General features: G+C 36.0%; 9 protein-coding genes across 9 annotated transcripts; 5 read left to right on the top strand and 4 right to left on the bottom strand.

The window, feature by feature from the left end:
* Window positions 1-32: 32 nt before the first annotated feature.
* DFA_06120 (uncharacterized protein) lies at window positions 33-1,916 on the bottom strand (the record flags this gene model as incomplete). The annotated part of the gene is made up of 1 exon (XM_004361776.1): window positions 33-1,916. The coding sequence occupies one exon, from the start codon at window positions 1,914-1,916 to the stop codon at window positions 33-35; it is 1,884 nt and encodes a 627-aa protein (XP_004361833.1).
* An 857-nt stretch (window positions 1,917-2,773) lies between these two features.
* On the top strand, window positions 2,774-3,761 carry DFA_06119 (uncharacterized protein; the record flags this gene model as incomplete). The annotated part of the gene is made up of 4 exons (XM_004361775.1): window positions 2,774-2,800; window positions 3,403-3,441; window positions 3,545-3,653; window positions 3,748-3,761. The coding sequence occupies 4 exons, from the start codon at window positions 2,774-2,776 to the stop codon at window positions 3,759-3,761; spliced, it is 189 nt and encodes a 62-aa protein (XP_004361832.1).
* A 1,105-nt stretch (window positions 3,762-4,866) lies between these two features.
* Window positions 4,867-5,013, top strand: DFA_06118 (uncharacterized protein; the record flags this gene model as incomplete). The annotated part of the gene is made up of 1 exon (XM_004361774.1): window positions 4,867-5,013. The coding sequence occupies one exon, from the start codon at window positions 4,867-4,869 to the stop codon at window positions 5,011-5,013; it is 147 nt and encodes a 48-aa protein (XP_004361831.1).
* Window positions 5,014-5,628: 615 nt separating this feature from the next.
* DFA_06117 (uncharacterized protein) lies at window positions 5,629-6,349 on the bottom strand (the record flags this gene model as incomplete). Its single annotated transcript, XM_004361773.1, has 2 exons — window positions 5,629-5,881; window positions 5,961-6,349. 2 exons carry the CDS (start codon window positions 6,347-6,349, stop codon window positions 5,629-5,631), a joined length of 642 nt encoding a protein of 213 aa, XP_004361830.1.
* A 399-nt stretch (window positions 6,350-6,748) lies between these two features.
* On the bottom strand, window positions 6,749-9,768 carry DFA_06116 (UAS domain-containing protein; the record flags this gene model as incomplete). Its single annotated transcript, XM_004361772.1, has 7 exons — window positions 6,749-6,822; window positions 7,088-7,116; window positions 7,657-8,334; window positions 8,445-8,655; window positions 8,739-9,148; window positions 9,262-9,281; window positions 9,673-9,768. The coding sequence occupies 7 exons, from the start codon at window positions 9,766-9,768 to the stop codon at window positions 6,749-6,751; spliced, it is 1,518 nt and encodes a 505-aa protein (XP_004361829.1).
* Window positions 9,769-9,834: 66 nt separating this feature from the next.
* Window positions 9,835-13,011, top strand: DFA_06115 (AN1-type zinc finger-containing protein; the record flags this gene model as incomplete). The annotated part of the gene is made up of 2 exons (XM_004361771.1): window positions 9,835-10,147; window positions 10,217-13,011. The coding sequence occupies 2 exons, from the start codon at window positions 9,835-9,837 to the stop codon at window positions 13,009-13,011; spliced, it is 3,108 nt and encodes a 1,035-aa protein (XP_004361828.1).
* Window positions 13,012-14,002: 991 nt separating this feature from the next.
* DFA_06114 (uncharacterized protein) lies at window positions 14,003-15,133 on the top strand (the record flags this gene model as incomplete). Its single annotated transcript, XM_004361770.1, has 5 exons — window positions 14,003-14,045; window positions 14,304-14,469; window positions 14,640-14,683; window positions 14,706-14,730; window positions 14,977-15,133. The coding sequence occupies 5 exons, from the start codon at window positions 14,003-14,005 to the stop codon at window positions 15,131-15,133; spliced, it is 435 nt and encodes a 144-aa protein (XP_004361827.1).
* Window positions 15,134-16,410: 1,277 nt separating this feature from the next.
* hemA (5-aminolevulinate synthase) lies at window positions 16,411-18,345 on the bottom strand (the record flags this gene model as incomplete). The annotated part of the gene is made up of 2 exons (XM_004361769.1): window positions 16,411-17,925; window positions 18,025-18,345. The coding sequence occupies 2 exons, from the start codon at window positions 18,343-18,345 to the stop codon at window positions 16,411-16,413; spliced, it is 1,836 nt and encodes a 611-aa protein (XP_004361826.1).
* Window positions 18,346-20,128: 1,783 nt separating this feature from the next.
* Window positions 20,129-25,747, top strand: DFA_06112 (uncharacterized protein; the record flags this gene model as incomplete). The annotated part of the gene is made up of 3 exons (XM_004361768.1): window positions 20,129-20,140; window positions 20,355-21,444; window positions 21,507-25,747. 3 exons carry the CDS (start codon window positions 20,129-20,131, stop codon window positions 25,745-25,747), a joined length of 5,343 nt encoding a protein of 1,780 aa, XP_004361825.1.
* Window positions 25,748-26,272: the final 525 nt, after the last annotated feature.

Genomic DNA, 26,272 nt, shown 5'->3' with positions numbered 1-26,272 from the left:
GGTTTGTGTATGATTATTATTGTCATTGTTATTTATTCATTATTTATTCTCCATGTTGAAGATCTACAAGGATTGTTTAAATGGTATGAACGAGGTAACTTTTGGTCTGTTGATGATACAAAATTGTCATCTACCCAATCCTCAAAATCATCTGATCTTTCTTGTTCCTGTTCTTCTTCTTCTTCATCTTGATCTTGTTGTTTTTCTTGTCCATGGTTTTCCAGTATATTTGCAAAATGTACAGTTTTATATGATTGATTGTGTTTATACAAGTTGTTGTTGTTGTTGTCGGATGATGACGATGGAATATGTGAATAATTGAATGCAAATGACATATTATTTTCATCTATATTATTATTATTATTATTATTATTATTATTATTATTATTATTATTATTTGGTTGCTTTAATCTCTTTTTATATCTAAAAGAAGAACGACTATTATAATTATCTGATATATTAATTGTACAATCATTGTCATCTTGATCATCATCGTCATCAAATAGTCTTTTTTTGTTTGTGGGTGATAAAATCGTTGATTCATTTTGAGAATGGTGTAGTTGTAGTCGTTGTTGTTTCTGTTGTTTCTGTTGTTGTGTTATTTGTTGTTGATTATTACTAGCTAAACGATTTGAGAGGACAGTGATTGCTGATATATGATTATGCCCACTCTTTCTAAGATTAACCAACTCTTTTTTTAGTACCAATATTCTTTTTGCATCGTCTTCAGAGTATTTGCCAATGTTGATTAAATAATCCTTATCTTGATTAATTGTTGAAGTGAAATTATTATTAATTTTAATATTATTATTTTGATTATTATTACTATTATTATTATTTTGTTGATTATTATTATTATTATTATTTATAGTTGAAGTTGTAGAAGTAGTTTGAGATATAGTAGTTGATGTCGTTGATGTGGTTTGAGATTTTTGATTGATATTTGATTCTTGTATTTTATGTACCAATTTATCAATAGCAGATCTCAAATCCAAACCATCATTAAAACACATCTTTTCAATTTCAAGTTGAGAAACTTGCTTGAAATGGTTGATTGCCTCTTGAATATGTTTGTCATCCATTAATATATGTTCATAGCTATGATTGGTATTGCTAGCAGCTGCTGCAGCTGTATCCTCATCAATAGAGTTGGCGCCGGTTGATTGAAACATTTTTAATCTTTTAATCTTTCGGGTGGTTATTGATTGCGAATTCTTCAATGCCTTTGATTGATTTGTATTATTATTTACACGGCCCCTCTCCTCAAATGATTCATTACCACCACCACTAGTGTTGTAGTTGTAGTCTTCTCTACCTCTTTTCAATATTGGTTTAGTTCCCATTGATGACTTTTCTTTTTCCTGTTCTTCTTGTTGTTTATGTGTGATTTTGAATTTGATGGTTGGGGTCGTACACTTTGAGCCTGGCTCTGAGCAATTGCTACTACTACTACTATTGTGGCTACTTGACAATGACGACAAAGAATCACTTGAATGGTGGAACCCGATACCATCAGGTATAAAAGTGTCATCATCATCATCATCATCATCACTGAATAGTAGTTCATCTTGATCTTCTCGTTCATTAGAGGATGAAGAATCAACACTGGCTAGTTGATCAATTTCATCATCGTCATCATGGTTGTCGTTGTCATCATCATCGTTGTGAGAAAATAGGAATATCTTTTTGTGTGGATGGTGTATGTGACGATGTATGCGATGGGTCACATTTGGGGAGGAATACATAGAAGATGGGAATCCCACATCTAAATCATCCTCATTGATTTCTTCTTCTTCTTCTACTTCTAGGTCATCACTATCACCGATGTATTCATCCCTCATTTGTGAAGAAGAAGAAGAAGAAAAGGATGGTAATATGTAGGACGACTGATGCTTGACGAGTGATCTGCTCCCCATGACTTTTTACTTTATTGTGCTGTCCTTGCAGGTGAAAGACTACAAGCCTAGACCTTTTGTAGTCAGTCGGTCGGTTGTTTGGGTGGGTTGATCAAGTATATATTTATTGTATACTTCTCCTCCTCTCTGCTTTCAGTTCAGTTTTATTATTATGACCTACTGTAAAAAGAGATAATAATAATAATAATAATAATGATTATTTATTAATTGATTGATTGATTAAACCGATGATGATAATAATATATATAATCTTTTTTTCAATAAACATACAATAATAAATAAATAAATAAATAAATAGATAGATATCAAAAAAGAAAAGAAAAACTACTAACTAAACAATTAAATTGTTTATAAGGATTGCTGCAAAAGGGTTTATGTGTGAGTATGTACAAATGATAATATAAAAATACAACAACAACAATGTCTCTTTAAAGATGAACAAAGAATAGAAACAAAGAGAGAGAGCAAGACTGTGTGAAAGAGAGAGAGTGTGTAGTGAGAGTGTGAAAGGATAGTATTAATTAATTATTTAACACCTTTGTATCTCTAAAAAAAAAGTATATATGTTCTCTTTGTGTAAGGATAAAAGAAGAAGAAGAATAATAAAAAGAAGTGAATGAATAAAAAAGATGTTGTTGCAGATAGAATGTTTGTTTGACCAAAAATATAATATATAAAAATTAATTCTAATAATTTAATTTGCGGGCATTGATGAGGTTTCAAAGACAAACTTTTACACTGATGATGGTGATGATGGAGGAGATATATGTAATACTATAGTGATCGAATGACTTTTTCATAAATCTAATATAGTTTGTTTAAACTAAACCTATAAATCTTATTTAAATAATTTAAAAATGTTGATTGATGAATTTAAATGTAAAGTAAAGTAAAGTAGTAGTAATGCAAAGTAAAGTAATACAACACTCTACAACAATAAAAAGGTAATTTCAGTCAGGTCAAAAAAAAACAAAAAAAGAGAGAGATTGGGAAGACCAAAAATCCAAGTGTGTTTGTTTGGTGGTAGTTGAGGGGGTGTTGGAAATCAAAGATTGATTTATTTACTTTTAAGCAGAATAAATAGTTAAATGCAGATGGCCGTATAAGAGTTGGGACACCAAAGTGGATTGGTAAACGTGATATTTGATCTCCACAGACAAAAGAGTTGTGTCCACCGGACTAGTCGAAGTAAATTTGGGATATATGGAGTTGTTTCACTTGGGTCTTTGGGTGATTCCCAAAGCACTCTAAATGTGAAATGGTTGAGTACTTGGATGGCACCAAATGCAAGTTTAAACTCGATCAAATTGTTTAGAACTGGTGTTGTTGACAAATCATGAATACATCCGATTTTTAAAAAGATCTTGTGAAAAATTAAATTGACCTCATTAGATTTAGGCCATTGACCTCCTCATTTGATAGTTCATTTAAACAACATATCAAAGAAAAGAGATAGTTAAAAGTAGAGTAATCATTTAATACATAGATTAGAGCATACAACATGTTGAAATTTGATGGTGAGAATGTAAGATTATATTTTTTATAATAATGTTTAATTAACGCTTAACTGTCCTGATACTTATATATTCTCTCTCTCTCTCTCTCCTACTGTAACAATACAATACAAGAGTTTTGGATTAAGAGGTGGAAAAAAACCAAAGGTAGGAGGAGGAGGTGGCGCTGGTGCTAATGGTGGTCAACCTGACAATGGGGCTCCTCCTTTTTCTAAATCAAATAGTAAGTTCATGAATCGGATTAATGGCACTTTTATGAAAGAGAGCCAATGTTGTATATTCTAACTAAAACACACCTATTTTTGTCAACCAACTAGACTTTGGTCCATAAACATTTATTGAATGGATGGATAGAGGAATAATTAATTAACAATTTTAATAAAAATTGTGATGCTTTGCCCACTCTTAATGTGGGTTGTCAGGCTCAGACTTTATTACCTCGAGATATACGTACGAAATTCGAATTCCGATTGACGACCACTGATATTTCCAAAGTTTCTCACCTTGACAAAATATCTACCCTTCTTTATCTTTATTTTTTTTATTATTATAAATTGTGCAATGGAAACATCGAATTTAAGTGAGGCTGTTGCCCACCCACGCCTTTTCATTGTATCATTAAAAGTGTAGAGTAGTTATAAATAATAAAAACATGTTCCAAAATGTAAGTCTAGTCAATCAATGAATAGATAGTTAGTTCTAACATTAATGTCTTTTTAGCCAAAACATAACTGGGGAGGCAAAGGCAAACCTGGAATAGGAGGTAAATCATCATCGGACTCCCCTTCTGGAGGAAGTACTGGAGGAGGACCTACTCCCCCTCCCCCTCCAAAGGGACCTTCTAAAGATGGTTGTAAGTTTAAGTTAATCATTTATATTTATGATAGTAGATTATAGAATTATAGAATTATTTGTTGATATCTATTTTTTTTTTTTTCATTCATAGTCTTTACCATTTAGGATAGATATCCCTCAATATTAATTAATTGAATTCAATCAATCTTTATATAAATTAAAAAAAGTATATATTTTATTGATCAAGTTGATACTTTTAGAATTCAATTCACATCACCTTAACGGAACTAGTCTACTCGAGGAAAGTCGAGTCGAGTGCGCCACCTACCTTCTAATTTTTTTATTTGTTAATGGTTATAATTATTTAATCCTTGTCCAAGAGGGGATTTCTTTCATATTGAATTGAATATTCCGAAGATTTTGGGATCGTTTCACGTTTGAAGCGGAGTGATGTAAGAGGCAAAAAAATCTGAACCATTCCATGAACAAAAATATCTTTTCAACCTTTGCATCTTTGACGATGATGTGTTTCTTTAAATTCTTTCATTATTTGTATCATTATTTGTAGCATTATAACATCATTTAACATTATTATTATTATTATAAGTTTAAACATCATTCTCTAGAGAAACAACAAGATAATGGGAATTTTCAAATTTGACAAAACCGATGGAGCCCATGGTAAAAAACCAACACCTGGTGGAGGTCCAGTTCAACTACCATCGCCACCATCAGGTCCTGTAGGAGTACCCCCAAAAGACACGAGTACATATACTACCCTAATCTAATCTTTATAACCACGATCATATGCATTAACTCTATTTCTCTATTTCTCAAGTTTTTGGTCCATAACAATTCATCCAATTTGGTATTGACATTCTTGACAATCAATAAAGTTTCAACAAAGCGACTCGATAGTTTAGTTAGTTGTTTGGTAACTTTATCACCACCATTCATCAATGAATATTGTCAGACATGGAACTGGAGATGATATCATATACTGTCGTGTCATGATCCGGTCCTCCTTGATTATTTTTTTTAAAAAAATGGAAATATACAATTTATTATTTCTTGTTGATTATTATTATATTATCTTGGTATTGGTATTACTTTGATGATTAAAAATGATGAAAGAAAGCAAAGGAAAGGAGGGAAGGGGAGGTGGGGAGCATTAACTATGATATTATTATTATTTGGCGTAGTTAATTAAAGCAAAAGGGTGATGTGTGTGTATTGTTGGAAATAAAATATCTATATACGATGGATTTAAACAAATGGATTGGAAGTAGAGAGGAGGATGGAGGGGAGGATAGAAGGATAGAAGGTAAAGGAATGTAATGTAATATAAAACGTCGCTATTTTGTAGTTATTGTAATAATAATAATTATTATTATTATTATTATTTACCAATAAGATGAAGATGCCCATGATGAACCTGAACCAGATCCAGAGGTGCCATAGGATGATGAATCCGATGAATAGGATGAACCTGAATAGGATGAGGAATCAGATGAAGATGCCGATGAATCGGAATAGTTGGCTGGTAAAAGAACAATATAGATGAGCATTGAAGTAACGAGAATAGCAAGTACCAAGAACAATGTAGTTGAAACAATTCCAATTGCACGTGCTGCTGAGTTTTTGGAACGGAAGAAGCTAAATAAATATAAAAAGAAGAATTAGTTAAACACATGACTAAGTATATTATATATATAATTATATATTTGTGACTTACAAAATACCGGCGAGCCAAACACATGGAAGGAAGAAACCACAGACCAATACGATGAGGGCACCGACGGTGTCTTCGGCATTAAAGTATGGTCTCTTTTTACATGAGGTGCTTTGAGCAATGATGGGAGTGGTTGCAGTTGGTTGAACATAGTATCCTGGGTGTTGGACAGCTACATATTGTTGACCATTGATGGTGTAGGTTGGGTATTGGTTTGGTCCCAATGAAAGGTATTGGTAGGTTTGTGGTGCTACTTGATATCCTTGGTTTTGATAGGACATGGATTCATTTGATTGTTGTGGTTGTTGTGGTTGTTGTTGTTGTTGTTGAACATTATTATTATTATTATTATTGTTATTATTGTTATTGTTTTCGTTTGAATCAAATGCCATTTTTTAAATTATTATTGATTGTTGATTATCTCTTTTAAACTTTTTAAAACTGTTTAATAAATAAATGATTAATATGATTGGTTTGATTGACTTTAAATATCTATCTATCTCTCTATCTATCTAATCTATCTAGATATTTGGATTTAAAGAATAATAATTGGAACTATTAAACAAACAAAATAAATAGAAATAGAAATAGAAATAGAAATATATTTATATAAAGAGTTGTTGGAAAGGTTGTGATTTTCTATTAAAATAATAATAATAATAATGGTAGTTGTTGGAAAGATAATAACGATTTATAGTGTAGTAGTGACAGCAAGAAAGATTCTTCTTTCTACCTCTCCTCTGATTGATTTTGTAGCCAGTTGTGCGTGTGTGGTGTGTATTTTGTGTGTATTATGGTCTAACAGACAGTGCACTAGCAATCGCAAAAAATAGGGGTGAACATTCCACCACTGTTTTCTTTGCTTCTTGTTTTGTTTGTATAATTAAAATTAACTGCAAATGCTAATCGATTGATTGTATGTATGAAAGTTTGACTTGAGGAACTACACAATCCAAATAGAGTATACATGATGTATGGTGTATCGCTTTTGAAATTGTATGTATATATATTGTAGGGGATAGATAGATAGATAGATATGTCACATGCCGTGACCTGATCGATTTATCTATAGTGTCACATTATCTTGATACTCACTTATATTTATTATTTATTATTTATTTATTTATTACTTTGATGTGTTCTTATTAAAATTAACTCTCTATTAAAATTAACTAATAATTATGTGTTGTGTTGAGACGAAGAGTGTTTAATGAGGGCAACAACAATTCCGATCAGCTGTTTTGGGAGGAGGGAAATGGGACAAGAAGAATTTTCTTTTTTATTTTATTTTTTTTCGTGTTTTTTTCAAAACCAACAGAAGCAAAGATTGGTGAGATCTTGCAGCTAGCTACTACGAATTATGAAATAATAATAATATTATTATTTTAATTTTAATTTATTATTACCTTTTTATTTTCATGAATTTCTTTTTTTTTTGATCTATTAAAACAACAACAATTATAATTATAATTTGTTTATAATATATTATATTATAATATTATATTATAATATTATATTATATTATATTTATCCTATTCTATTTTTCACTAATAAATAAAGAACCATCTGGAACCAATTTCAATTCTTGTAAAGTGTTTTGGGGATTTGTTAATTTACTCCTACAAAAAGAAAGGGAAAATTAATTAATTTAGAATATATATATATTTTGTTTTGTTATTATATATATATATATATTTACTTTGGATAATTTGTATTTAAAACATAAGTTTCAATTGGTTCTTCAATTCTAGAATCAACAAAATCCAAAACAGTTTGAATGGTATCAGTTTCTAAAAAGTTTCTTTGTACCCTAGAACCATCGACCAATCTAATTGCCAGACGTGTGATGGCGCCAGTCTTTGGTTCGACAAGGAATCTTTCTCTGAGCAAGTCCTTTTTATTCTGTAGGGCTGCCTCTGCCTCGAGTCTCTCTTCTTGCTCCTTTGCTTCTCTCTCTTCTTCCTCTTGTCTCCTCATTTCAGCTTCTTGAGCCAATCTTGCTTTTTCTTGGTCACGTGCCAATGATTCGTTGTATTCCTCGTCTTGTGTCATTCTAATCAATCTGTCGGCTTCACGTTCTTCATGATCGATTCTGCATGTTACCAATGATGGTTCATAGGCAGATGCTGCATTTGTCAATAGTGATACAATATTGTCGGCAGTGATGGTTGCTCCTTGGAGTGCCTCTAATCTCATCACACTCGATCCATTTGAAATACCTTCCACATTGTTGCAACACAACATTGCAATGTAGGGATAGGTCGTTGCCTCTAATGAATTGGCAATCTTTAATCCATTGCATTGATTTACATCACATGCCCAAATAACAAAATTTTCATTAATATAACTTGTAAATGAATCTGTAAATAATACTTCCCTAAAAAGATAAAATAAAAGAAACAAATTAATTTAGTCATATGATAATTTCAACTATCTATCTTTCTATCTATCTATCTATCTATCTTTCTATTTCTATTTTATACATACTGACAAAATGATTGAGCATCAGGATGTTTTTCAGAATGTACATAGATTAATAATATTTTAAAACGGCTCTTTGCAAATTGTACAGCTTCATTGTATGAAGAATCTCTAAAGTTTGGATGATTGTTTCCATATTTTCCAAAAAAGTCATGATAGAATTTTCTAGTTTCTTCTACTGGATCTTGATGTATTGCATTTTTATAAAAGAATTTAACTAAAGCAACAGATGATGGATGAGATGATTAGTTGTAATGGTTTAGTTGTAATGATTGTTGATTTGTGTGTTTTGAGACATACCAAGATAATTGTAAATACCACCATCGTTATAGGTGGTAGTAGTTGTCGACGATGAAGATGATGATCCACTAGTTCCTCCGTTCATTGCAGGTACGATGACTGGTTTAATTTTCAATAGTGGGTTGTTGCTGTTGTTGATTTCTTCTTGTTGTAGACGTCTTTGATGTTTCTTTGCTACAAATAGTAATAGTCCAATACCAAATCCAGCACCCAAGCTTACTAATAGTACACTAGAAACAGACTTGGTCTTGGTGGTTGCAAGAAACGATGATAGTGGCTTTGCAAATGCTGATGGTACCAACAGAGACAATGCCGATGGTATCAGTCCTGCAGGTGTTGGTTGTAATTGAAATGTACTAGAAAGTGTAGAGCTTGCAAATGATGTAGAAGCCACGATTGATTGATTGATACTTTGAATCAAATTAATTGCGATTAATCAATTCGATAGATATATATATATATTGTCTATTGTATGAGACACGTGATTTGATTCGATTGATAACTAAAGACTAATGTTGACTACTTTACTTCTTCTTCTTCTTTCTAAACAAAAAATCAACAAGTGATTAATAATCTCTCTCTCTCTCTTTCTAATAATAATATGACGTTGATCGTAATGATGAATGATTAATTCTATCTATCTATCTTCTCTCTTTTGAATAAAGTATTAAAATTGTGAGACTGATAGAGTACGCAGCTGCAATGTCATCTCTCTATGTTTGCAAGCAAATAAAATGATTTTTTTGTTTTTAATCTTACTTTGGTGAGAGGAGTAATCAAAGATTAGTGAATTATTATTATTATTACTAAAGAGTAGTTTGGTTTTATTCTTTTTTTTCAAAAGTTGTAAGTTAGTTTAATTAAGAAGTAACAAGTGAGATGTGATAATAGTTAGTTGTTGAGATAGATAGATATTTTATTTAAAATTAAATACACCAAACAAAGCATTACGACTTTTTTCTTGAAAGTTTATTGGGTTAATGAATTTCAAAGATTTAATACCTCTCTCTTTGACCAGACGACTATTCATCATTCACATTTGGTAGAGAGATACAAAAGGTATTATCTCTTTTCCCCCTCTTCCATTCATTCAGTCATGACATCAACTTCATCAACTACAACTACAACAACTACAACAACTACAACATCATCATCAATATTTAGTATAATACCAAAAGATAGTTTTATTACAAAGACATTGTCATTGTTGGATATTGAAAAAGAGAGTGAAGTAAATGAATCGGTACATCTTCAATCGACACTTTCAAATCGTGAACTTGAACTCAAAGGAATATGTATAAGAAAGTTGAAACTCAATTCAATCAGTACTGGTCTAGGTGGAAGATGTCTTGTTAAATTGGTATCTGCCGTACAAGATGAATATTTACCTCCTCATAGATTTACTCCTGGTATGTTTAAAACTTTGAATAATGACTGATAACTGATCAGACTTGATTTATTAACTTGAATATCTTTAGGTGACATTGTTGGTATTAGAACAACCAAATCAAAACCAGGACAATCATTATCATCTGGTGTTGTATATAGAGTTGATAGATTTCGTATTACAATATCATTTGATGAATATGATGAAGAGTTGATGGCCGATTGGGAGAGTTTTGTATTTGCAATCGATAAACTATCAAATGATGTAACATATAGAAAGATGCGTGAAGCATTAGAGTCGCTAAGAAGTGACCGTATTGCATCTGGCAGTGGTGGTGGTACAACCATTACAAATCAAGTTAGTTCTAGAATATTAGATGTTGTATTTAATGGTGCTGAACCTCATCAAAGTGCTACTTATACTAGTAGTTCAGAAAACAATAACAATAATAATAATACAACATTGAAACCAATTACATCAAAATTAAATCAAACACAAATTAAAGCAGTTGAATTTGCATTGGGAAGTAGTGATATTGCACTTATTCACGGTCCACCAGGAACTGGAAAGACAACGACTGTCGTTGAATTTATTGTACAGTGTGTTCGTAGAGGACAACGCGTTTTGGCATGTGCACCATCAAATTTGGCAGTTGACAATATGTTGGAGAAGCTGATTGCTGTTAATGGTATCAATCCTACTCGTGTTGGTCATCCAGCACGTATTATGGAAGGATTGAGCAAGTACACTTTGGACCACAAGACTAAAAACTCTGAAGAGGCAGAGGTTGTCAGAGGACTGAGAAAGGAGATTGCTGACCTCTTGAAAGAAACAAAGTCAAAGGGAACGGATCGTGACCGTCGTCGTGTTATTGGATCGACCATCAAAGATTTGCGAAAGGATCTTCGTTCAAGAGAAGTGGTGCTTGTAGAACAGGTCATTAAAAACTCAAAGGTTGTATTGTCAACTTGCACAGGTGCTGCAGACTATTCACTTCGTCATCACGATTTTGATATTGTGGTGATTGATGAGGCTGGTCAAGCATTGGAAGCATCGTGTTGGATTGCTATTCGAAAGGGTCGTCGTCTTGTATTGGCCGGTGATCATCAGCAACTCCCTCCTACCATCCATTCCGACGATGCTGCCAAAGACGGTCTTTCAGTGACGTTGTTTGAACGTCTCATTAGAATCTATGGCGACAAGATATCGAGACTCTTGTCTATCCAGTACCGTATGAATCAGTCGATCATGAACTGGTCGTCAAAAGAGTTTTACAACAGTGAAATGCATGCCGACGAATCAGTTGCCAGTCACTTGCTACAAGGATTGAATCCGGAAAAGATCAAAACAACACCCACTACGACATGTCCCATCGTTCTCATTGACACGTCTGGATGTGATATGGAAGAGTCAATGGAGGATGAAATAGGTGTAGACCAGAGTAAAAGTAATATTGGAGAGGCTAGAGTTGTTGCGACGTACGTCAAAAAACTGTTGCAGCATGGAGTGCTCGAGAGCAACATTGGTATTATCTCACCGTACAATGGACAGGTAAAATGTCTCAAAGCAGTCATTGAATCAAAACAAATAGAGATTGGAACAGTCGACGGTTTCCAAGGTCGTGAAAAGGAGGTGATTATCATTTCCATGGTTCGTTCCAATCCTCCACCACACAATGTTGGTTTCCTCAAAGAGGATCGTAGAACCAATGTAGCCATAACAAGAGCAAGAAGACAGGTTGTCATTGTCGCCGATTGTCTTACCATCTCATCGTACCCATTCCTCAAGAGAATGGTAGATTACTGTAGGGAAACTGGATTGGTTCGATCTGCTTTAGAGTATAGTGCTGGTGATTTGGACGATATGAGTAATACCGGACAAGAGTTTGTTTTGGTTTCATCCGACGAAGAGGAATGGGACAATGAAAAGAAAAGTGACCGAAACAATACAAGTCAAAAGCTTGCACTACAAGCCAAACAAAAGAAATCAATTGCAGAGTTGAAAAAGGAAAAAAAGATGGCAAAAAAGAAAGACCAAAACAAATCAAAACAAGAACTAGAGGTGGAAAATGAAGAGAAAAAGAAAAAGGAAATTGCGTCACTCGATGCAATGATTCAACAATTTATCAAATCGTCCAACACTGTCTATTCACTTCCACCTACCCTTACCTCTTATCAAAGAATGTTGGTTCATGAATTGGCAGATAAATATAAACTTGGTCATGAAAGTATTGGTGAAGGTGAACAAAGACAAATAACTTTAACCAAAAAATCAAAGGATAAAAAATCAACATCAACCATTAATATTGAAAAGGTAAAACAAAAAGAACCTGAACAAGTTAAAAAAGAAGAAGAAGAAGAGGAAGAAGAAATGGTTGTTGGTGATGATGAAAAAGATGATGAAAATGAAGAAGAAGAAGAAGAAAAGTTGGAAACTAAAACCAAGACTACAACTAAACCAAATCAACCTCTTGCTGCACCAAAAAAACAATCCCCTAAAAAACCAGCAACAACAAAGAAACCAAAGAAAGCAACAACAACCCAACCAAAAAAAGATATTGGAGATGAATTACTTGAACAATTTAATAGTTTGGATGTAGCACCAATCGATATAACAGTATGTGGAATTAAATCTTGTAAAAATAATGTAGTTTTATTGGGTCGTATCTGTGAATTTTGTAAAAGAAAGTATTGCAACATGCACGCACTCTATGAAATCCATGGATGCGGTGATAGAGCCAAGGTAAAGGCCAGACAAGACTGGTTCGATGCCTATGCAAATGGTGTACAAAAAGAAACAAAAACACATGCCAAATTACAAACAAAGATACAAGAAAATGAAAATGCAAGAAAAAAGAAACCTGCTCCAGGTTCTAAAAAGAAATAAACAAATATAAAATTATGCACATAGCCATCAACTCGTTTTAATATATATTCGACAATGTCTATGTCCTAATACATCATATTAACTATCACCTCTTCTGGCTTTAGCCTCTAGCCACTCAACACACAACACACCACACGTCAGTAAAACCCTATTACCTATTTAGCTATTTAACCTTTACACATTGTCGTTTCATCTTTTATTCTGACGTTTACTACAACTTTAACCAAATGCTCATCCAAGATGCCATCTAAACAATCAACTATAAATAACCAATATTATTATCAATAAAGGCAACGCTTATTTTATCTACATCTTTCTACCGATAATCTAAACTGAACATAATCTTATTCTATCACACATAACTATGCTTTTGTAGGTAGATTCATAAAAAATCATTTTATATAGATAATATATTGATTGATTTTAATTCGAACAAAATCAAGTATGTATTTTAATTACAAACGATATATATTTAAAATAAAAACTAAATATATTTATTTCCTTGGAAATAAATCATCAAACACTCTAAGTCGACCATCATCATTGGTATGATAAAGAGTGGGAATCCAAAATAGGATAATATTTCACAGAGATTGAACCATGACCACCCATCAACCCTCTAATTATTATTTATTTGTGTAACCACCATTGTATGGTGAACATTGAAAAGTGATCACCACTATTCGACCCTCACCACTACTTGTTCACCTTTGGTTTCAGTGTTATCATTTCAAAACAAAGCTATAAAGAATCGATTTAAACATTCATTATTCTAATTAATTTTACACACTCTTTCCCTCTCTCTTACATTATTCTCCCTATTTAATATTACACACTCTTTCTCTAATTACATTGCAATGTCATTGGTTCGATGCAGCAAGTTCGAAGGTTGTGATTATCAAATCAACAGTTGCAACGAACTCTTGTATCATATGGTATTGTGCACTACGGTTGTTGTATCCAATGTGGATGCATACTTGACCAAGATGCAATGAAATCACACACAAAATCAACTAAACATTTGGATATTCACGGTAATTTACTCCACGTGGACGTTTACGAAGATACAGACGACCATTGGAATATACTACTTTTATCCCTCCTTCAAATTAAACTACTTTTACGATATGGAATTTTGAATTGATTATATCCAAGATCTTTGGAATGATTTTCCCATATACCTCTGCCATTCCAACAACAACAACAACAACAACATATCGATGGATACGACACAGATCATAATAACTCACAACCAATTAATAATTACAGTTATACACCCCAAACACACATAGAAGAAGATGAAATAGATAGTAATATTAATAATAATATTAATAATAATAATACTAATGATTCAACTCAACCAACCAGTACAACAACAACAGCAGCAGCAGCAGCAGCATCAGCAACAGCAACAGCAACAAACATAAATTCAGCAATGGAGCCAATGATACCGAGGAAGTAAATAAACCAGACAAGACTAGGAGGTTAATATTATTTAATACGTTGGATTTGATTAATGTATAAATTGTTAGGGTACTTTAACAAAGCTCAACGTGTTGAATAATATTAACCCTCCCCAATCCACAACTCAACAACTCAACGTTGGTAAGTAAACATTTAAATTAAAGTTTAATATTAATATCTGCCTCTGTACAGAGACTCTCTAGTCATAGTAAAGAAATATTTTAGTATAGTATTGGATAGATTCAAAATTGTCAAGTATTTATTTATTTGAAGATATATATATATATATATATATATACATGCGATCCACTACTCCCGTTTATTGTTAGGAGATAAAGCATACCAAGGTATCACGCTGGTAGATGGTTTTCCATGGATGAGGAACTACTCATGATCAGTTGGCTTTTGTTATGTTTGCAAAGAGTAGTACATAGGATACTGAAGGTATCTTCATTGTTCATGATATTATACTAAAGAGATGATATATATATATATATCTAGATATTCATACTCTGATAAACCAGTTTATATATTCACAGCCATTAGAGGGCCATACAGGTCTTACTCTTACACATCATTCCTGATACACCTATCACTGATAGACCAACAAAGGTACAAGAAAAAGGAGGATGCTGATGAAGAGATAGAGGAGCAATAGGAAGAAGACACCAATTCTGTACTACCAGATGCTCCTCCTACCATCAAAGAAAGAGGCTCCCAGCAGCAAGGTTGTAACCCTGGGGAGACGAACTCTAACTTTAAACTGTCTCTGACAAGTACAAGATACTTGACAACGGAAAGGACGAATCAAGGAGAGTGGAATGAGTAAGAGAAGTAACTAAAAGCCATATTATTTCAAATGATGCTTTCTCTATTAAATTTGGAGGTCAGGTTCTGACAATGTCTGCAAAGTCCGCAAGTCTCGAGAGACAAGTCTACTAAAATGATCATTTGACAATCAAATTGTTGATGGTAGATTTTTGTATTCAGACAAAATGATGTAGGACGTAACAAAGACTATCTGACGTTGCCACGAGAATGACGAGTCCAACTTGAACGTCATCTAGTTCTTGTGGAAAAAACCTTGGTCTCAATCATACTTGAATATGGTGATTGATTCTTTTAGAGTAGTGGCACCATAGATCTATCTTTTGTTCCGATCGGTATGGGTATCCAATTGCAATGAAAAAAGTATATATCCAACCTCATTTTGGTCTTTGGATAATCCAGCTGCAAGCCGAGAAGATCTTGTGTTTGGCAGCGGAATTCTGACTGTCCCGAAACTCTTTGTATGTCAGCAACTGAGCAATGGAAGAAGCTGGCCAATATTGAAAATACTGCCAGGCCATTCCTCCAGTCCCTGAAAAAGGCTGTACCAGGCTCCAAAGTTCTAGACAACTTGTTAGCCATTCTACAATATGTTGAAAAAAATACATAATAACTATATTTTTATCTTTATTTAAATAATTTCAGAAATGGTATCTATCGAAGCATGCAAGTGAATAAACCAATCAAGACTAGGAGGTTAATATTATTTAATATGTTGGACTTTATTAATGTATAAATTGTTAGAATACCTTGATAAAGCTCAACGTGTTGAATAGTATTAACCCTCCTCAGTTAAAGTTACAATCCACAACTCATCTAGGTATGTAAACATTTAATTAATGTTTAATAGTAATATATTCCTCTTTACAACTTTATAGTCCAACGATAATATTAAATATTAAAAGGCAATGGTATAGTATTGGAATAGATTTAATTTAATTTTATTTGATTATTATGATAGTTTGGGCCTCTTTCTTTTTCTTTTTCTTTTTTCTTTTAGATTTAAAATTATTTCTTTTTCTTGTTATTATTAATAAATGATGTTGTTGTTTTGGGTTGCTGATATTGATTGCAACCAAAAAATAACTGGTTATTTCCGAGATGCCCTTAGTTGTTGGTGGTGGCGGTAAAGGTTAGTCCAAATTTCTTCCAACAGTCAACCATGCTAGAGACCAAGTGCTTGATGGCCGTTTCGTTGTGAACGGGTGAGGGAGTGAGACGGAATCTCTCGGTACCCTTTGGCACGGTTGGGTAGTTGATTGGCTGGACGTAGATGCGATGCTTGGCCATGAGATAGTCACTCATTTGCTTGCATCGGGCACTGTCACCGACAATGAGGGGGACAATGTGCGAGGCAGTCTCGAGGAGAGGGAGATTGGCATTACGAAGAGCTTGTTTGAGGCTGTTGGTTTGTGATTTGTGCATGTCTCTTTCGCGCTTACTCTTTTTGAGGTAGGATACTGATGCACAGGCACCTGCGACAATAGCGGGTGGAAGAGAGGTGGTAAAGATGAACCCGGGCGAAAGACAACGCACAAGATCAATGAGACGGGCCGACGAGGCAATGTAGCCACCATAGACACCAAATGCTTTACCGAGGGTACCAGAGACAATGTCGACGCGGTCCATTAACCCATCACGCTCGCACACACCGGCACCGTGGTCACCATAGAGACCGACAGCATGCACTTCGTCGATAAAGGTGAGTGCATTGTGACGCTTGGCAACCGTGCAAATGTCGTCGATGGGAGCGACCGTGCCGTCCATACTGTAGACCGACTCAAAAATGATGAGCTTGGGACGGTTAGCGTCGACTGACTGCAACAGCTGCTCGAGATGTGCAACATCGTTGTGACGGAACACGTGCTTCTCGACACGCGAGTTACGAATACCCTCAATGAGCGATGCGTGATTCTTGGCATCACTGAAAATGACCATGTCAGGCAATGCCGACGCCAACGAGGTGATGGTGTTGACGTTGGCGACATAGCAGCTGCCAAAGACGAGTGCACGGTCCTTTTTGTGTAGATCGGCGAGCTCGTGCTCAAGACGCACGTGTTCAGAGGTTGTTCCACTAATGTTACGGGTGCCACCTGATCCAGCACCCATCTTTCTAATGGATGCTGTCATGGCGTCAATAACAACGCGGTGTTGTCCCATACCCAAGTAATCGTTGCTGCACCATACCGCCACGTCACCTTGAGTAGCACTCTCTTCTTGCAACTCGACATCCAACTCCTCAGTCTTTAGCAGATTGATTCCACCAAGTCTAGAGTATTCATTGTTGACTTTTTGATCCTCTTGTTGTTCATGTTGATAATGATCGTAATCGACATTGTTAAACTTTTTAGCGTATGGGAATTGACCCACTTGACGTTGGATGGTCGTAAACACTCTGTATCTTCCTTCGGTTTTGAGTCCGTCAATAACCGATTGGAACTTGTTGTCGTATGGTGTTGGAGTGGTGTATTGGTCGTCGTGTTGTTGTTGTAAAAGCATTTCCTTTCTCTTTAGCTCGGTCGACTCTATCATCTCCTTTACCAAAAGGTCGTCTCTGCTCTCTTGTTGTTGTTGTTGTGGAGAGGCCATTAAAGTAGACAATACTTCCAATCCCATCTCAGTCTGTATAGAGAAGAGAACGATGACATTTACGTTAATGTACTGTAGTCAAAAGTATTGAACAGAGTAGAGAGTTTAATGGCACAAGAGTGTAATACATACGTTTTGCTTGATTCCTTCCTCTACAACACCGGCAAATGGACACTTGTCAAAGAAATCCTTTGCGTTTTGTGGAGTCAGTGTAGTTGGATGTGTCTCTGGGACAGAATTCTTTTCAACGGTTTGTTGAGCAGTAGCACTATGAGTGCTAAAGTATGATGATTGTGACGATGATGATGATGATGATTCTACTTTGTTGTGTAAAAAGGGACATCTGCTAATCGATGATGCAGATGCAGCAGCAACAGCAGTCTTTCCAACTTGTTGTAATAACATAGATGATGCTGCTGTAGACATCAAACATTGATTTAATACTGATGACATCATTCTCTACTACTATTTTGTGTTGTTTTGCTATATATTAATATATATATATAAATATATTAGTTAACTAATGTAGTGATATATAAAATAAAAATGATATTATTTGTTAGTGTTACAAACAACAAACAAACAAACAAACTGATCGGTCGATATGATATATAAAAATGATATATCAAGAGTTAACCAAATAGAGTAGAAAAAAAGAAGTAGTGTAGAATGAAGGAAGGGTAAAAGTAAAACAAAAAACGAAAAGTTGTCTGTTTGTGTGTTTTGGGATTTCAGCTGCAAATCAGCGTAAAAATTAAAAAAAAAAAAGAAAAAAAAGGAAAACGCCAACGAAAAAAAACTATAGTGTTAATTCCAAGATGTTAATGAAGATCTTCTTGCGAGGTAAAGAGAGAGATAAAGAGATATATTTATACGTATATAAGAGTATATATATTTATAAATACATAGGAATTTATAAATATTTAATTAAAGTAAAGATTTTGGATGTTGATAAATTGATGATGATGATCAAATGATTATAAAAAATAGAAAAGAGAATAGTTAATATTTATAGAGAGTGTGTGTTTAGCAGTTGGATAGGATAGGATCGATGGTAGAAGTAGTACTGCTAATATTGGTATGCTAAATATGAATAAAGCAGGAACTAGAATAAGAATAAGAAGCCGTCCATAAAGAAAAGGAAATTGTGTCCGTATGTGTATGGCAATTGCCAGATGGATCTCTTAAGAAGATGATAGGTTTGGTTAGATGATGGATGATAAAAAAAAATATTACAATACAAAAACAAGACAAGAAATAATAATAAGAATATTAATAATACTGACAACCCATACCTGTCTTTGAGATATTTCAAACTAAATTTAAGAGGTGGTAGTAGTAATATAGTATGGTCTAGTTTAGTCGACCGGTCGTGTGTGTGTGTGTTTTCAATTGTGTGTTTGTGAGAGTAAGAGATAGAGATAAGAGACAAGAAAAATCTTTTAATAATGACACACCCACTCACGACACCACACTCTTCTCAAGACAGACACCTCCTACTTTGGCTAGTGTGATTCTATTGGATCAATTTTAGGTGTATTAGCATGAATGACATGTGATGATAATAATATTAGCTAGCTAGCTGTGCACAGCTCCTAGTTTTAAAGAGAGAAAGAACTACAACTACTTGTACCCACATCATACGCTTTTGGATCAGATCGATTACAGATGAGAACCAAACACACAACTCGAAAACGAAACGTTCGAAGTTCATGAAAACCACCTCATGCCAAAAATAAAAAACAAGAGGCACCTCGAGTTTTCTGTTATATTCGGCGCATGAACCAATTTATGGGGCACCCCACTACGAACAGAAGAAACCGATCCACGTTGTACCAACCAACCCAACCAAACGTTTGATTAATCAGCTGCTCTTAATTTATACAGATATTTCTATTTTTTGGTTGACAATCACGATTTTCAAACATTTATCTCCTTACTGTGGTCACAAACCAACCATCTTAAGTGTCACCGCGTGTTTGATTCTCTGTATCTTCTCTTCTCTCTATCCTCTTTTTACACTTTTTAAAACGCACAGTATTATAACAACAACAGATCCAGTGTTGAACATAAATAGTATAAATAATAGATGAACTTATAAGAATTATAACTCAATTTATATCAAATATCAAGCAAAACAATCAACATCAGAATATAGAATATCTTACTTCACACACACACAGATATCTGTGCCGACCTACTTACTGACACCCCCACCCCCCACACGTTCATTATAATGAATAAAAATGTATGTTTGTTCTGTGACGATTCATAATCCTCGCACCTCTGACCTCCCATTTCAGGTCAATTAATATATCTTATCTCTATTATGTAACATAATAGAATGACATATGATTGGTTGATCCATTCATTTATATCTTTTACTAATATATATGTTAACTTGTCAAACAACCTTGTTATCTCCTACCTCTATCTATCAATCTATCAATCTATTATATTAGATATATACTTGTTATACAGGTGGAACAAAAGCAAAAGCATCAGCATCAGCAGTCGGTTATAACCAATCAACAACATCTATACTACTACCACGATTAGTAGTAATATTTGTATTTTTCTTCTTGTTATTTGGAGAACTGGGTAACATCGGTAACCCTAACAACAACTATAGTAACAATAACCATGTATTAGTAGAGGCATTTCAAATTCAATCATCACAAATCACAAAAAAGGATGCCAATGTAATTGGTGTCGACGTGTCATATGCTTTGATGGATGTGACATTGGATAAGGAGTTGTACTTGTACAAACCTATAGGTGCATGCACTAATCAGTCAACATGTCCGGCCTTGAATACACTCGACTGCTCGTGCGACTATGCGTCGGTTGCGCAGTGTGGCTCGCCTGTCGTTAATAACGGCTCGTGTCCATCATTCTCTTGTCCAACCACATACACAGACTCGGCGACAGGCGCAACTCGGTCGTATTGCCAGGGTGCAACTTGGACACCGGTCTCACTCAACACGCAATACACGTTTGCAGTGTCTATTGCCGTACCGCTTCAGTTGCGTCTAAAGAGTGACGCGCAGACAATGGCACCTGGCACATGTCACGGTATAACTGTGATGACATCGCAGATTGATGGGTTCTACTGGATAGAGAGTAGCACCGATTTAATGGACACTACACTACGCACATATAAAGAGGATCCACATGGTCAGTCATCGTTTACTATCTGCCCAAACGGTCCAGGATACACACCCAACACCTATTTCATCACGATCAGAGCAGTCACTTCGATGGCCAATTTCACATTTATCGCACATACCGGTGACCCAATCGGCAAGGTTAGCAGTTACAACATGTCGTGTGGCAGCGGTATATTTTCATGTATCCCCGACGGTCTGGTCGTTACCATTCCACAGAGCTCTACGTATAACTTTGTGTTTATAGCACTTCCACAACGCTCCTACACCATCATTGCACCACTTTACAACAACACCTTTGTGACCATATACGCATATGAAGATTACTCAGCCACTTCTTCAAGAAATCAAAGATCATCTGCTAAATGGATATTAAATAACATTTGTAAGAAAAGAAAAAAAGGAAAAGAAAAAAGAAAAAGATTAATATTAATACTTTTTGTTTAGATGCAGAATCTATAACATTTACAATGAGTCAATTTAATGGTTCTCAAAAACTTATTTATTTGATTGTGGATACGACGGAATCTCTATCTGGTAGTAATCCAATCATGGTTACATCGTATCCAAAGAAATTATTAATGTCAGTGACGAGAGACTTTCCAGTGCTGGGAGGAAGTATTGCGTTGTATGGGACATCGAGATTGTATCACCCTGTTACCAACAGTTATACGCCGTCTAGTCATTGGAGTGGACAGAATGGATACAGTCCTACCTTCCCTAGAGATGTTAATAATCCGCTGTGGCCACTACCCTACATATTCTCGACCGAGTCGGTAGATGATTTCTTCCAAGAGATCAATTACATAGACACTAGCAGTCCCAAAAACGCGACCTATCAAGCATCGTTTCTTTTGGGATACAAGGGCAAATACGAAAAGAACTATAATACATGGGATACATTGTATTCATCGTCATATATCGAGTTTAATAATGTGTTGGTGGATAGTAGTGGTACGCCACTCGAAGGATTGTCACGGTTCACAGTCGTTCAACCCAATTGTGATTATGAAGCGTTGACCGATTTAATCAACACGATCAATATGATACAGAGTCAATTGTACGACTCACAGTCCTTCCAAGTGGTTGCATCGTTGCAGTTTGCTATCGATCTCAAGACCATGTCAGACGTGTGGGTTGGATGTTCCAACGATGCACGACAGTTGGCGTTGATCGAGACGACAAACATCTCGCGTACATCGACAGAGTGTCAGTACGAGTTTGGCACGGCCGACTGGTCAACAGACCCGTGCTGCAACAAGACAAAGGCATTCTTCCAATGTTGTGTGCCCAAGCCCGTCAGCTATACAGTTGCCACTTTTAAAGATGCCGACAAGGCCAAGGTAAAAGAGACGTGTGGGTCTCCAGACTGCACCGAATCACTCTTGAAAGATTATTACTCGGCATTGACCGATATTAAAGAAGGTGACTGTACAATCGACAATGACCATCTCTTGTCGTACCGCAAGAATATATCGGATGCACTCGATTTTTGCAAGCACGTCTACATAGAAAAGTATTGTGACAGGGATGACACGATTACATGCACTTTACCAGGTGCCTCTTGCAACATGTACACACGTCGATGCCAATCACCCGTTCCACAACTCGACCGTCTCTACGCCACGTGTATTGTCGCGCAACTACCAACCATGGCTACATTCTACCTCAAGAATACGCTTTCATTGCCCGACAACCCCCAATCACCCGATTTTGTGGACGTCTTACTCGCCAAGACATCGTCCAACGACTGCAACTACAGAGGACTGGCCCATCGTGCCTACTACAAATATGAAAACAAGCCTGCTTCTGTTGAAGTTGCAAAATGTTATCCACAGCAAAAATGCCAAGACACATTGTGTAATCCACAACATGATGTATGTCTTGATGGTTATTTCCCAGACTATACATTTACACCCTACTCAAATACACAAGCACAATGTAATAGCATGGGGTTCTGTAATTCAGACCCAAAAACTGAATGCAATAATGCCACATGCGCACAGACGTGTAACAGCGCCAGTGGGTTTTGTGGTGCATGTGACTCGCATGGAGAGTGTCACAAGGTGACAGAAATCACATCAGAGACTCTGTGCAACACGACCAATGAACAGGCATGTCTGCTCCCCAATGGAACCTATGTGTTGGGTTTGTCAGACTCTGACTGTGCCAAACAAGGCAATTGCTCACACAACTGTGGCTATGAATGTTACTCTGAAGCCTATTGTATTCAACCGAGTTGGGGCCAATCTCAATGCACTTCGTTTTTGGGAACATGGGATAGTCGAGTAGGCGTTTGCAAGGTGGTTGCTGCCAAGATAGCATGTTTCGCCCCGTTATATTGGGTTGATTGCACCAACTTTTCAGCAGACTCTTGTTATATCCAATTTGGCACCAGTCCATCCATCAACAACCTATGTTCAATTCGAGAAATCCCTTGCACTACCAAGGAATCGTGCGAGAGTAATGGAGGTAGTTGTTCAGACAGCTACTACTTTTCACAAGAGTCGACCAACAACAAATTATATCTGCCTGGTTTGGGCAAGTGTGTAGACCCCACAGGTCACAAGGCAACCAACTCGACCGACTTGTCTCTGGTGCCGTCATGTTATGATAGTATCAACCCCCAGAATGACTCGCCAATGGGATGTTATCCACACGTACCCTCTATATTTTCGCGCGCTGCTTGCTTAAACTATCCGGGTCTGGTACGGTCATGGTGGGCGCCAGCAACAAGTAGAAAGTTTTGTGAGATGCAAATGGGATGCCGTACAGTACAAGTGTACAAGGATGCGATTGGATACCGATTCAACCAAATGACAGAGAGCGAGTGCACAGACTGCGCGGCGGGACCCAACAACAACGTATGGACAAACAAGTTTACATGGACACCTGGTCATTGGTCGCCTGGTGTCTCTACACAACTCTCATGGCAACAATCAAAGTTTGTGCAGACTGGTAACTACTCCAAGGTGATGGATTTGCGTACGGTCGGTACACTCGTCTACTACTCGTATCTCGGACGTATATCGGATCTTTTGCGGTCGTCTTCATTGTGTCGTATGGAACGTATTGAAGAGAACCTTAAATCAATCACATGTGCGTGTAATGATGAGGGTCCGGGTGGCAGCGAATGCTTTACAACAAGTAGTGTTGTATTGGGTGAAACCAAACCTTGTTCAGAGGAAGATTCAGTGTTTGAATTTGCCTATGGTGCACTGCATTTTGACAAGACATCCGTGCCATATTACTGTGCATCAGTCATTATTTCATCAGTGTCTCGTCAGATTTACAAGTCGTCGGCAGTTGAGACACTGTCGTCCAACTTTGTATCGTATGCCAAGCCTGATGGCTTCGCCGTGCGTAACCGTAACAACCAAGTCGTTGGTATTGTCATGTCGGACGGTATCAAAGTCGTCACCAACGGTGTCACTTCATTCCGTCTGTGCCTGGGTGGCGATGTCAAGGAAAATGACGACTACCCCATCTATGACTTTAGCAAGGTTGTCTCGACCTCGGAAAATGATACAGTCGGCTACCTCGTCCCCATGGGCTTGCAAGCAGTGATTGAGCGCGACCCCAAAACTGGAGCAATGTGGGTGTGTGCACAAGTGGCGGAAAACATCACCGCGTCATCCACCTCTACCTACTTTGCCATGGCACGTCAAAGTGACTGGGAGACAGCCGCATACGCACCCTTTAGCAAATCAACCACTGGACTCATCTACACGTTAGCAGTCATCTTTTTGCTCTGCGGGTTGTGGGGTATGTTCCAACTCGGATATGTACTCTACAGTCATTACTTTGGTGTACGTCACTACCCACTACGTCTGGTGCACATGCTCACCTTTACCATCACTTTGTTTATTGTGATTCGTTGCATATACTTTTTCATCTTGCCATCGGGTCGTCTCGAGTCTAGTTCAGTCGCCGACTATATCTTGGTTGTTTTACCCACCTTTATCTACTTTTCAGCATTCACTATCATTACAGTGCTCTGGTATATTGTCATCTCTGCCAAGGTGCGTCACGACAATATTATGCGTCGTATTGGTACTATCATCGCCGTCATCAACGCCATCCTCTACCTCTTGTTCATTGCCATCGTACTCATCTTCCAGTACTCGGCTGCCGACCCACCTAGCAACGAGTGTGGTGGTCGTATGGTGGTGGCACTGTCCAAGACCACACCCCAACGTATCGTCTCGATTGTCTATGCCGTCATCCAGGCATTCATCTCACTCATCATTGGTGGTGCCTTTATCTACCTCGGTGGCAACATCTACCTCATGGTCAAGCGATCCACCTCGGGTTCATCCGCCACACACAAGCGTATCTACATTGTAACGTTGTGCAGTAGTATCGGATTCGTCTTGCACTGTGGCTTCTTTTTAATTCTGGTCATTGCCGAGGTTCAAAACATGATATTTAGTTTTGTTGGACTCATCGTCACCGAAGTCGTACCCGCACTCTCCATTCTCTATGCCTACAACCAAATTCAAAAACCAAAAGAACAAGTCACATCGGTTGATACCGGAGGTGGAGTTGGAAGTGGACAAGCCGGAGGTGGAAAATTAAAAAAGATGAGATCCAAACAACGTTTGGATAGTAGTACTAATAATTTAACTCTGTCCTCAGAGTTGTCTGAAGCATCACATACCGCATCGCGTAGTCCACCTTCCGAATAAATCACCAATTTTATTTATTTATTTATTGGTACATTATTTTTCATCCATGGACCGATTCAAATTTACATTGTCTTTTTTTATTATCTCTAAATGAATTACTACAAAATAATAATAGAAATAGAATATAAGTAAATGTAATATATATATATATATATATTTTTTGCGTTAAAAAAAAAGATACCAATAAATGTTGTACATGTTTTATTTAATTTATTTCCTTTATTATCCCATTCCATCCATTTTTTTTTTTTAACACAACACAAATATTATATTATATTTAATTTTTTACCCCAATTCACTCCAACTACTTTCTTACCCCCCTCCCCTCATTTTACTCATTTCCTTTCGTATATCTATATGATTTTACCCCCTCATTCATCATGGTAATATTGAACAAGGTAGATTCCGAGTGACTTCAACTTACAATTAATTTATATTGTTTAAAATTAAGATTTCCATTTTTGTTAAGTTGTAGTGGATATTCATGATGAACTAGTTTTATTTGTTTGCATAGACAACGGTATG

This window comes from Cavenderia fasciculata (genome assembly GCF_000203815.1).
Source record: "Cavenderia fasciculata unplaced genomic scaffold Scf_Dfasci-G-p-12c09.r1-3, whole genome shotgun sequence".
In the NCBI taxonomy this organism is placed as follows: Eukaryota; Evosea; class Eumycetozoa; order Acytosteliales; family Cavenderiaceae; genus Cavenderia; species Cavenderia fasciculata.
This window is presented reverse-complemented; position numbering and strand designations above follow the sequence as displayed.